Below are 11,726 nucleotides of genomic sequence, written 5' to 3'. Positions count from 1 at the left end.
CTCCAATTCGATAAAAATTGCACCTATGCTCTTGCTGCCTAAATAGCCGCACCCCGTCCCCTCACCCATTCTTGAAGCTCCTCCTTCAGCTCCGCCTTACTCCCGGACGCCTTTGCGGTCGCGCCTGCGGCTGCGCCTGCGCCAACTTCCAGCTGGCGCTGGCCCTGAGCGCCGGGGCGTGCGCGCGCGCCCTCGCCCCTGTTGCGCGCGCGGTGTCACCTTGGGCGCGAGCGGGGCCGCGCGCGCACGGGTCCGGGAGCCGAGGGCCATTGAGTGGCGATGGCGGCGACGGCGAGTCCCGGGGCTAGTGGGGTGAACGGGAAGCCCCGTACCTCCCCTAAGTCCGTCAAGTTCCTGTTTGGGGGCCTGGCCGGGTAAGCTCAGGCCCCAGGGATGGGACAGGAGGAGGCAGGGACGGGTGCCAGGAACCGGGCCCTGTTCTTTGGGTGTGTTGCAGTGAACCGAGGTGACACGGGGTCATTGCTGTTCCCATCGTATTACGAGGTCCTTGATGGGCTGCTAGGATCTTTTCACCCATCGTAGGGCCCCTTCTGGGCTGCATACACGGCCCCCACCGGGCCACCAGAGTTTCCCAACCCATTGCTTGGCTCTGCGGGGCTGTTTGGGGTTTCAGGTCATTGCATGGCTCCTGCTGGACTACGTGGAGTCCCAGGTCATGAATGCCCACCTCTCCTCCTTGGGTCGGACTGCATGCAATCTCTCGGTCACTGCTTGACACCCTGGGAGCTGCATGGAACACTTTCATTGCATGGCACCTACTGGACCGCTGGACTTTTCAGACCCATTGCTCTTGGTACACGCAGAGACTCTTGTACACATGCCCACCAGCCTCCTGAACATGTAGTCAATCGCATGGCAGGCCCTGCCCTTTGTGATCTCTTGTTGTCGGGCTCCAGGGGGCTTTGGTAGATCTGGGACACCTAGCTCTTGACTCCACTCCTGTCTTCCCCCAGGATGGGAGCTACAGTTTTTGTGCAGCCCCTGGACCTGGTGAAGAACCGGATGCAGCTGAGTGGAGAAGGAGCCAAGACACGAGAGTACAAAACCAGCTTCCATGCCCTCACCAGCATTCTGAGGGCAGAAGGGCTGAGGGGCATTTACACCGGGTACTGGGGCCAAAGGATGGGGGTAGCGTGTGGGTTGACAGCTCTAGACTTTGGCTTGATGCACTGACTCCTTCGCTCCCCAGGCTGTCAGCTGGCCTGCTGCGCCAGGCCACCTATACCACTACTCGCCTTGGTATCTATACCGTGCTATTTGAGCGCCTGACTGGGGCTGATGGTACACCCCCTGGCTTTCTGCTGAAGGCCCTGATTGGCATGACTGCAGGTGCAACTGGTGCCTTTGTGGGAACACCAGCTGAGGTGGCTCTTATCCGCATGACCGCTGACGGCCGGTGAGTTCCAGGTCTGAGCCTGTCCCCAGCCCCATTCCCTGAAATCTAGAATGAAAGAACTGACTTCTTATTCTAGATCTAGAGCACAGCATTCACCTGTTCACAGCATTCTGGCCTCCATTTCTTTGCTCCTGTGGGAGCAGGGTGGTCTATCCCAAACTTGGCCTCTCCCTACCTTCCCACCAGGCTTCCAGCTGACCAGCGCCGTGGCTACAAAAACGTGTTTAATGCCCTGATTCGAATTGCCCGGGAAGAGGGCGTCCCTACACTATGGAGGGTGAGTGAAGGGGCTGGAGACTGGGGATGTGGGGTCAGGTCTTGGGCATTTCTGACTTCTCCCCCATCTCCCCCACCCCAGGGCTGCATCCCTACCATGGCTCGGGCCGTTGTCGTCAATGCCGCCCAGCTCGCCTCCTACTCCCAGTCCAAGCAGTTTTTACTGGACTCAGGTGAGACCCAGAGCTGGGCCCTCAGCTCCCAGCCTAGCCTGGGCCAGCTCTGAGCTGACTGCCACCCCCTGCTCTGCCTCCTCCAGGCTACTTCTCTGACAACATCCTGTGTCACTTCTGTGCCAGCATGATCAGCGGCCTGGTCACCACTGCTGCCTCTATGCCTGTGGACATTGTCAAGACCCGGTGAGTATGCAGCCCTGGGCCTGGAGAAGGACGGGAGAGCCCTCTTTATGGCTCTCATGCCCCTGCCTCCTCTCCTTCAGGATCCAGAACATGCGAATGATTGACGGGAAGCCGGAATACAAGAACGGGCTGGTGAGGAAGCAGGGCTAGGGGCTTGGGCTGCCCGATTGGATGCCCTTGGAGTGGGGGTGGGGGATAGCTGGGTAAGAGGAAGAGGGTCCCAGAGGCCAGGTCCCAACCTCAGTGCCGTGCCTGCCTGGCTGTCTAGGATGTGCTGGTGAAGGTCGTCCGCTACGAGGGCTTCTTCAGTCTGTGGAAGGGCTTTACACCATACTATGCCCGCCTGGGTCCCCACACTGTCCTCACTTTCATCTTCTTGGAACAGATGAACAAGGCCTACAAGCGTCTCTTCCTCAGTGGCTGAGGCGAGCGAGGGGCCTGGAGCCGCTGTGCCGGGGCTCCCACTCGCCCGCTGCTCCTACAGTCAGTGTGCCCCCCGGGGGACCTAGACGCTGCTGCCCTGGGCCCCGCTATTTATTTTCCCTCCACAGTATGGTTCCCTCCTCTGTGATAAGGGACTTGTGGTCTGTCCTGCCCCTGCTCCAGCTCGCCCTCCTTGCCCTGATCATCGTGATCTCTCTGTCCCTGCCTGTGCCCTGCATGGAGGTGGGAAGCTCCCTGCAGATTCCTGGTCTCCTCTTGGGTATTAGTTTCAGGGCACATAGTATAGCAGAAGGCCCCCCCTTCTCAGTGGGGAAACCAAGGCAGAGCTGAGGGGACAGGAGAGAGCCGAAGCTGTCAAGATGATCAAAGGTCTGCAGTGGGAGGACATGGCCCTTCCTTCCTCCACCTCACTGAGGACGTAATCAATAAATTGGATTGATGACACCACCCCCAAATCTGGAGAGCTGTGGGCGCAGGAGGGGGAGGAGACTGGACAAAGAAGCGGATGCCCCTGGAGAACAGGAACTGGAGTTTTTAAAAAAAGTTATTAAAGAAAAAGTACCCGCTGTTTTTATGCAAATGTTATGTAAGTCAGTCATGTTGCAGCAGCTGAAGGTTGAGAAAAACCCAAGCTCCAGTCCCTGTGTGTTGCTTCCTAGCCCCTCGTTCAAGAATACAACAGACGCCCAGGTCATCTCATGTAATCCCCAGGAAAAATCTCTGGGGTCTGGTGACTGTTTCTGCAGCCTGAAGAGGGAGGGAATAGAGTCTGAGAGGGGAAAGCTGACCTGTCGGGGGCAGAGTGGGCATGGAGCCGGGCCCCCAGAGCCTGGAGGCTTGATGTGGGCTGTAAGCTGGGGAGAGTGACTGCCTTCTCCATTTCTTTAGGAGATGTGTGACTCCCAGGTCCTGCCCTCAAGGAGCTTAGGAACCTCTTGGGGCATAAAAGGGCATAGGAAGGTCAATTGGAAGGAGGGCTGGGCGGGCATGAGGCCTGAAGGTTTCTCCTGAGCCAGGACGGGACAGGCAGGCCAGGGGACAGGCAGACCGCAGGTGGGAACTGTCACCTTGGCAGAACCTCATCAGTAGAAGAAGTTGAGCTCAGCAGCCTGGCGGTGCAGCCGGGCCCTCCCACTTCTGCCTCTTTTCTTACCCTCTCCATGCACATGCTGGCCTGGGCCACAGGGGCCGCTTTGAGACACTTGAAGCCTGGACCTTGTCCTTAAGGAGTGCCAAGTCCAAACGGGAGGATGACACAGGGAAACTGGGAGTCAGCAACAGACCGCTGCAGGGGGATGTGGGGCACCCGGGCCAGCCTGGGCGAGGGGAGACAGTGCACAGTACCTGACTGGCCAGGGAAGTGGGGCGGGGCAGCACTCCTGGCCCACTGAGAGCAAAGGCTTAGAGGAGAAACGCGGGGGAGCAGGTGATCTCTGCAAAGTTTGTAACAGCTGGAGCACAGGCTGTGAAGTGTCTGCTGTGGGAGGGGAAGCTGCACAGTTAGATGGGTTGGTGCACGGAAATCCTCGATCGCCAAGCTCAGGAGTTGTCCTCTATCGGAAAGAGTTCAGAGCAGGAGAAAGATGCGGTCAGGGTTTCAGGTTAGGATTCTTCCTGCACCATCTGGAGGAAGGGGTCTCCGTGGAGCCAGAAAGGCTCAGCCCTCACTCCCATTCTCTGGGCCCTAAGTGCTGGCTTGGGCTGGAGGCAGGAGAGAAAGCTCTGTCCAGCGTGGTCAGGTGAATGGCAGAATCCATGGCACCAGGGGAGAGAACTGGGCTCCATCTGCCTTCCTCCTGGCTTGACAGCAGGAAACAGAGTAGTTCAGTAAAACCCACCAAGATGGTACTCACTGCCAGGCCCTTCCCTCCCCTGTCCTGCCGCCCTGGGCAAAGCAGGAGAGCTGCGTGTCTGAGGCCACAGGTGCCAGGAGGCACCCACCTGTCCTCCTAGTACTGCAGGTTGCAGGCAGATAGCCTCAGTAGTACCACTGAGCTCCCAGGAAACTTCTGGATCTTGAGCTGGAACTTGCTTGTGGTTGGCCTGGTGGGTGGTTACCCTTGGAGGAGGGAAAAGGCGGCCCAGGCAGGGGAAGTGCAGGCTAAGACTAGAGCTTTTGGGGGTGAGCAGTGCAACTAGGGTGGGGCAGCTGGGGCCTTGGGAATGCTGGTGACGGTGCCCCAGCCTCGTTTCCCTAAATAGGAATAGAACGAACATTCTATTTTAAAATTATTTTTATGATACAAATAATATATGATGGTGGAAAACCAGAAAATGCTAAGCAGAGGAATAGAAAATAAAACCACCTGTATTTATACCACCCAGAGACAATCAGGGCTCACATCGTGACATCTCTTCCCAAGTTTCCTTCAATACACGGATACATGTGAGAACTGTGCTATATTCTGTTTGTTGTTTGCTTTTTCCTAAAACTTCCCCAAAGTGATGGTAATAGCCTAGTGTAGTGGTCTGGGAACCCCGCCGTCCATGCAGCATCAGGAGCTCTCCTTGTTCTGTGACCCACCCAACTTCTCCATCTCACTACCTCTCCAGATACGCTGGGTCTGGGATTGTGTGCCCGGGGTGTGCAGAGGAGGCTCCTGACAAAGAAGCAGCAACGAAGCCCTCCCCTGACCCTGTACTCTGTACCCACCCGCCCCCAGCTAGATCCCAATAGGAAAGCCCATCAGAGTCTCTCTCGAGGTCCCCAAACCACGCCCCCCCCTCAGAGGCTGTGGCCAGAGTACCTAACAGCCACTGTCCCCAGCAGGTCCTGACCACGACCCATGCTCAGGGCTGAGGGCCGCCGTCCTGCCAGCAGAGGCCCCACACGGCCATTAGGCCGCACCCACAGGAAGAGGCTAGAGCGGAAAGTGGGGAGCGAGCCTTGGAGGAAAAGCAGCCAGGCCCGGGCCACTGTCACTTGCCTTCCCCTCTGCAGCTCTAGATGCGAGGTGTGTGTGACTGTGGCCAGGGCCTGTGGTTTCACGTGCTGGACCCAGAACAGCAGCAGGATGAGGACCACAGAGGCAAACAGGAGCCAGAGGAGACCCAAGATATAGAAGCCCAGGAAGAGGCAGCAAAAGTCAGAGTTGAGAAAAGGGTCGTTTCTGGAACTCTCCATATTCCACTGAGCCACGCCCTGGGCCTTCAGGAGGTTGACAAATTCAGAGATGGTGGCTGTGGTGGATTCTAAGATAGTGGGAAGTGAAGTAGGTTCAGTGGAGGTTAAGGATACGGTGGGTTCTGAGGTCTCGCTTGTGGGCTCTGGGGTGCTCGGGGCTCTGGGCTGTGGGGTGCTCTGGGCCCTGGGCTCTGGGGTGCTCGGGCCTGTGGGCTCTGGGGTGCTCGGGCTTGTGGGCTCTGGGGTGCTCGGGCCTGTGGGCTCTGGGGTTCTCGGGGCTCTGGGCTCTGGGGTGCTCGGGCCTGTGGGCTCTGGGGTGCTCAGGCTTGTGGGCTCTGGGGTGGGTTTTAGAGTTTTGGAGAATGTGATGGGTCCTGTAGAAATTCGGAACGTGGTCTGTTCCTTAGTTGGAGGCAAGGAGGACACTTGGGGGCCTAGCGGAGCAGTCGGCAGTGAGTAAAGCAGGCCCCAGTGGGTGGTGTGGGCACTGGTGTGGGTAGAGAAGCTGCCCGCAGCCCTTGTGGTAGGCACCTTGTCATCCTCTTCATAGACATCGTAGTCTATGCTGTCCCTGTCGCCAGGGGTGTGGCAGCCCTCGCCTGAGTAGGTGTAGACAAACGTGTTGGGCAAATTGACACACCCCACGCTCGTCACGTTGGGGGTCATGGCCTTGGCGTCCACACCCTCCTTCCATATGTACACATTGTTGGCATTGTCCTGCAGCCAGTGGCTGAAATAGAGGATCCCGCAGTCACAGAACCAGGTGTTGTCGTGGAAAAAAGCAAAAGGCAGGAGGAGGTCCCCAAAGAAGCCCTTTGGTATCGTGGGCAGCAAGTTCCGCTGGAGGTAGAGGGTGTCAAGTTCCTCCAACCCATCCAGGAACCCAGGGGGCAGCTCACTCAACCCGTTTTCAGCCAGGTTGAGCTTCTTCAGCTTGGGCGTGGGCTGCAGGAGCCCCGGGGGCAGAGTCTTCAGCTTGTTGCCACGCAAGTAGAGCTCATGGAGGTGGCTCAGGCCATCCAGGGCATCAGGAGACAATGAGGCCAGCTCATTGAAGGAGACGTCCAGGGTATAGAGTGCTGGCAGCGCCCGTCCCAACAAGGGCAGGCTTCTCAGCGTATTGTGGGATATAATCAGGGTCTCCAGCCGGGGCAGCGTCGCGTCAGTCTGCAGGCTGGTCAGCTGGGTCTTCTCCAGGTGCAGCTGAGTGAGGTGAGTCAGATTCACCATGGACGCCATGGAGAAGGTGCCCAGGGGGTTCCCACCCAGGCGGAGGATGTTGGTTTCTGCTTGCAGATCTGAAGGCAGCGCCTTCAGCCCCTTATTTTCACAGTTCATTTCCACCTCGCTGGCCACTTCGCTGATGCCACAGATGGGGTGGGAGTGCGAAGGGCTTGGCAGCAGGAGCAGCAAGAGGAAGAGAGGCATGGGGACCTGTGGGCAAGGGGGGCTTGAGAGTGGGCACCCCTCCGCCCCCCGGCAGTATGCCTCCAGGCCCTAGCCCCCACTGCAACCTCCAGGATCCCTTCCAGAAACTCAGCTCCCACACCTCCCCTCCTCCACTCCCCTCTCCTCCCCTTGCCCCCTGAAGCCTAAACTGCTAGCTCCAGGCCCTTGGCTGGTATCCCTCCCTCAGGCCCCCTCCTCCCTCAGCCCCAGCTTACAGGCCAGCAGAAAGACCTCCGGAGCCACAGAGCTTCTTCCAGGGTGTGACTTGGGCCTTCTCTCTTCCAGCTCCAGGGAGGGCCTGGTCAGCGGCAGGAAGGGGGTGGAGATGGGGAGGAAATGCTAGCCTGATAGGGACTCCTGGGACGGACACAGGCCTTTATCACCTCCTTCCACAACTTTCCCCAAGCCCTCCTTTTGGTCCTGCTCTTGCCTACTGTCCTCCTACACCAGGAGATTGGGGGTGGACTCCAGCCACCACTCTCTTCCAGCTTTTAAAAAAACCTCTCCAGCTGCCCCTGTCATTTCCGCTTCACAGCTGCATTCTTTTTTCTTCTTTTTTTTCTTTGTTTTGGCCACACCACACGGCATGTGGGATCTTCCCCAAACTCGTGCCCTCTGCATTGGGAGTGCAGTCTTAACCACTGGACTGCCAGGGAAGTCCCACAGCGGCATTCTTCGAACTGCCTAACTTTTACCCTCGCCTCCCCCTCCCTCCTCATCCCACTCTAGGCTGTTTCTCCCCCACCCCCACTCCATGGACTCAGTTCTTACCATGGTCACCATTGACCCCCAAGCCTCTCCATCCACTGGGCACTCCTCCACCTGATCTTGTTTTCCGAAGCCTGAACACCTGTGGCCACTCCCACTTTGGGACTCATGACAGTAACTTTTTCCTTTTTTAGGTTTTTCTTTTTAAATTTATTTTTAAGCTTATTTTTTAATTGAAGTATAATTGATTTACAATGTTGTGTTCATTTCTGCTGTTACCGCAAAGTGACTCAGTTATACACATATATACATTCTTTTTCATATTCCTTTCCATTATGGTTTACCCCAGGGTGTTGAATACAGTTCCTTGTGCTACACAGTAGGACCCTGTTGTTTATCTGAGAGTAGGTTTTTCTTGGTTTTCCTCTTGCCTCTCTGGCTGACCCTTCTCAAAGTCCTTTGTGGATTCTTCTTCCCCTGCCCTTCATGAAAAATTAACATGCCCCCAGAATTCCGTCTTTGGCCCTCCTCTTCTCTTATGCTGCACAAACACCGGAGAGTCTCCTCATCCATTCCCTTGCCTTCGACCACCACCTGTCCCCCAGTGACTCTCAAACCTTTGTCTCCAGCCCAGGCCCCTCTCCTGAGACCCGAACACATATGTCCCACTGCCTTTTGGATTTCTTGGCTCTCCCAAAGGCCCTGAAGCAATATGTTCAAAACTGAGCTCATCATCTGTCTCCAAAGAGCTTATGCTGCTGCGTTGTCCAACCTGGTGAGTGGTTCTGTCATCCACTCATTTTACCTATAGCCTTTCAGCCAGAACAAACATCCCCGATAGTCATCTTTAACTCCCCCCCTCCACTCCCACGTGCAACCTGCTACCAGGTCCAGCTGATTTTACCTCCTTTTTTTTTTCAGAATTCTTTTTTTAAAATTAATTATTTATTTGGCTACGCCGGGTCTTATTTGCAGCACACGGGATCTTCGTTGCCTCATGTGGGATCTTCATGGTGGCATGCGGGATCTAGTTCTGTCCAGGGATTGAACCCAGGCCCCCTGCATTGGGAGCGTGGAGTCTTAACCACTGGACCGCCAGGGAAGTCCCTGATTTTACCTCCTAATGCCCCTCAAACCCACCCCTTCCCATCCCCCCTGCCACCATTCCTTGTCCAGGGTGCCATGTTCTCTCCACTGCTTCACTGCAGCAGCCTCCCCAATGCTCTCCCAACTTTCTAACTCGCCTCCTTCTCCCCACCCAAGTGGTCGTTCAGAAATGCAGATTTGCTCATATCCTTCCACTGCCTGAAAGTCACCAATGGCTCTTTGTAGCCCTCAGGAGGGAGTCTAACGTCCCTAACATGGCCTACGGGGTCCTGTGTGATCGGACCCTTGCTCACCTGCCCAGCCCCATCTCTTAACACTCCACCCTTCACTCTAGGTTATTCTCTTTCTTGTACCTGGACCCTTCTTCTCACCCCTTGTCCCCTTCTGCCTAACTCTTACTTATCTGGAAAGTTCCAGCCCAGAATTTCTTCCTCTGGAAAGCCTTTTAGGATTTCCCAAGACCAGGTAAGGTGCCTGTTTCAGAAAGTCAGCCATCATATCTATTGGTCCATGGCCCCTTCCAATGATGAAAATGTCCTATCAACTGTCCCTAGAAGGGGCACCATGCAGCCGCATGAGCCTGCCCCTATCTGCTGACTGGTGACTGGACAAGGGGTGGACACTTGAGCCAGATGCAGTTAATCCATAGACTTGTCATGTATATAATTTGCTGGCTGCAAAAAGTACTTGAAAACATGGAGGAAATGAGGCACTAAGCAGCAAGAAGTGAGGGGGAGAGCTGCATAGACAGAGGCCCTGACCTGGAGTAAGGCCCCTAAAGGGGTTGGTTTTTTTGCCACTTTGGCACCAATTAGGGTTTTTAGTTGTAAGTAACAGGAAATGTTCCGCCTAATTTAGGCTGAAAAGGAATTTATTAAAAATACATTTTGGACTTCCCTGGCAATCCAGTGGTTAAGACTCCACGCTTCCACTGCAGGGGACAGTGGTCAGGGAACTAAGATCCTGCATGCCGCGTGGTGCGGCCAAAATAAAAATAAAAATATGTTGGCTACTTCACAGACTTCTCAGTGAGGGCTACAGAACCAGACGTGGGACTGTGTAGCTAGGAGCAGTGCCCAGAACCAGGCTGCAGAACCAGTCTGGTGAGCAAATCTGTGCTCCTGCTGCAAGACCAGGTCGCTGAAGCTTGCTCCACTGCAGCTGCTGAGCCAGGAACTCAGTGTTACCACAACCTCCCGGCTGCAGAGAGAGAATCCTGCATCATCCCTACCCCATTGTGATACTCGCTCCTGATTCAGAGTCTGGGTGTGAGTCTGATTGGTCTTGTACTTGTGACCCAGCTGCAAGGGAGTCTGGGAAAGCAAGTATCTGGCATTTTCAGCTTCTGTAATAGGAGGCAGGTTCTGCTTCTCCAAAGATTTCTAAGTTGAAGGATTTTGCAGACATAGAGAGGAGATGCATATACTTTGGCACCGACTGAAATGGTACTAATGTTTTATTTTCTTCACATGTCGACGTCCTGAATTGTTGCTAATTTTACATCTTTGAATGTTTGGGAGTAACCCTACTTGGCCATTATGAATTACTCTTTAAATATAATTATAGGTTGGTTTGCTCACATTTTAGTTAGAACTTTTACATCGAAGTTAGAAAATAGGAGTGGCCCATAGATTTCTTTTGAGGGGACTTTGTCTTATTCTGTTCTTTTGTTTTGTTGTCAGAGTTATACTGGCCTTGTAAAATAAGTTGGAAATTTTTAGAGCCTCTGGAAAAGTTAGAGATCATAGGGATTTTCCATGCAGTTTTGGTGGAATTCACCTATGAAACCGTCTGGACCTGATGACATTTGGGGGAAAGCTCCTTGAATACCTTTCCAATTCCTACTCTAATTGTTTGTCTATTGAAGTTTCTACATCTTGAGTCAATTTTGGTAACTGATATTTTTCTAATAAAATATCTAGTTCATGTGGCAGTTCAATTTATTGTTGCAAGTTTGAGCATTTTATAATTTTACCATTTGTTAAAATCTCCATATCTGTAGTTATGACCCCTAATGTTGTTTATTTGTATTTTTGCTCTTTCTCTTTTCTGTCTTCCTCCCTGCCCTTCTTTCTTTATTCACCAGACTTGCCAAAGATTGGTCTATTTTATTGGACTAAAGAACCAGATTTATTATTTTACTAGTCAATTGTTGGGGTTTTTTATTTGATGACAGGTGTCTACTTTTATCTTTAATAATTTCTCATACTTTGAGCTTATTTTCTTTTTTTAACCAATTTATTTTTAAAGGATTGTCTTTTTAAACAATATTTTTGTTTATTTATTTATTTACTTGGCCGCGCCGGGTCTTAGCTGCGGCACACGGGATCTTCGTTGTGGCATGCGGGAATGTGGGACCTTTTTTTTTAGTTGCAGCATGCAGGCTCTTAGTTGCGGCGTGTGGGATATAGTTCCCCGACCAGGGATAGAACCTGGGCCCCCTGCATTGGGAGCACAGAGTCCTAACCACTGGACTACCAGGGAAGTCCCTAAAATTTATTTTATTGAAGTATAGTTGATTTACAACATTTTGTTAGTTTCTGATGAGCTTATTTTCATGTTCTCTTTCTACCTTCTTGAGTTGAAATCTTCGTTGACTTATTTTCAATCTTTCTTGCTTTTCAGGTAAATTCACTTAATTTATACTTTTCATTTGAGTGCTGCTTTGTGCCATCTCACATTTTTTATTATCTAATACCTAAGATGAATATTTGCAATTTTTATATCCAACATCTATTCCTCTAAAATAAGAGGACCCCCATTTCCTTTTAAGAGATTACACCTCCCCAGATTAGTGCAAACTTGATGGGTGTAGGTATTCTGGCCTCTTGCTTTGGAAACC

At 53.3% G+C, this 11,726-nt stretch overlaps 2 protein-coding genes across 2 annotated transcripts; one reads left to right on the top strand and one right to left on the bottom strand.

Moving 5' to 3' along the window:
* The first annotated feature begins 127 nt into the window (after window positions 1-127).
* Window positions 128-3,123, top strand: SLC25A11 (solute carrier family 25 member 11). The gene is made up of 8 exons (XM_032617725.1): window positions 128-374; window positions 975-1,127; window positions 1,211-1,417; window positions 1,604-1,694; window positions 1,776-1,866; window positions 1,953-2,052; window positions 2,133-2,184; window positions 2,321-3,123. Exons 1-8 carry the CDS (start codon window positions 280-282, stop codon window positions 2,474-2,476), a joined length of 945 nt encoding a protein of 314 aa, XP_032473616.1. The 5' UTR covers window positions 128-279; the 3' UTR covers window positions 2,477-3,123.
* A 157-nt stretch (window positions 3,124-3,280) lies between these two features.
* On the bottom strand, window positions 3,281-7,556 carry GP1BA (glycoprotein Ib platelet subunit alpha). Its single transcript, XM_032617720.1, has 2 exons — window positions 7,285-7,556; window positions 3,281-7,054 (listed from the first exon to the last, which is right to left on the bottom strand). Exon 2 carries the CDS (start codon window positions 7,046-7,048, stop codon window positions 5,222-5,224), a length of 1,827 nt encoding a protein of 608 aa, XP_032473611.1. The 5' UTR covers window positions 7,049-7,054; window positions 7,285-7,556; the 3' UTR covers window positions 3,281-5,221.
* Window positions 7,557-11,726: the final 4,170 nt, after the last annotated feature.

Source organism: Phocoena sinus, chromosome 20, assembly GCF_008692025.1.
Source record: "Phocoena sinus isolate mPhoSin1 chromosome 20, mPhoSin1.pri, whole genome shotgun sequence".
In the NCBI taxonomy this organism is placed as follows: Eukaryota; Metazoa; Chordata; class Mammalia; order Artiodactyla; family Phocoenidae; genus Phocoena; species Phocoena sinus.
This window is presented reverse-complemented; position numbering and strand designations above follow the sequence as displayed.

Excerpts from the sequence above, each read along its gene's own strand:
- GP1BA (XM_032617720.1), bottom strand. The coding sequence starts at position 7,048 with ATGCCTCTCTTCCTCTTGCTGCTCCTGCTGCCAAGCCCTTCGCACTCC.
- SLC25A11 (XM_032617725.1), top strand. The coding sequence starts at position 280 with ATGGCGGCGACGGCGAGTCCCGGGGCTAGTGGGGTGAACGGGAAGCCC. Across the intron at positions 375-974 it reads CTGTTTGGGGGCCTGGCCGG|GATGGGAGCTACAGTTTTTG; the intron begins GTAAGCTCAGGC and ends GTCTTCCCCCAG. Across the intron at positions 1,695-1,775 it reads GCGTCCCTACACTATGGAGG|GGCTGCATCCCTACCATGGC; the intron begins GTGAGTGAAGGG and ends CCCCCACCCCAG.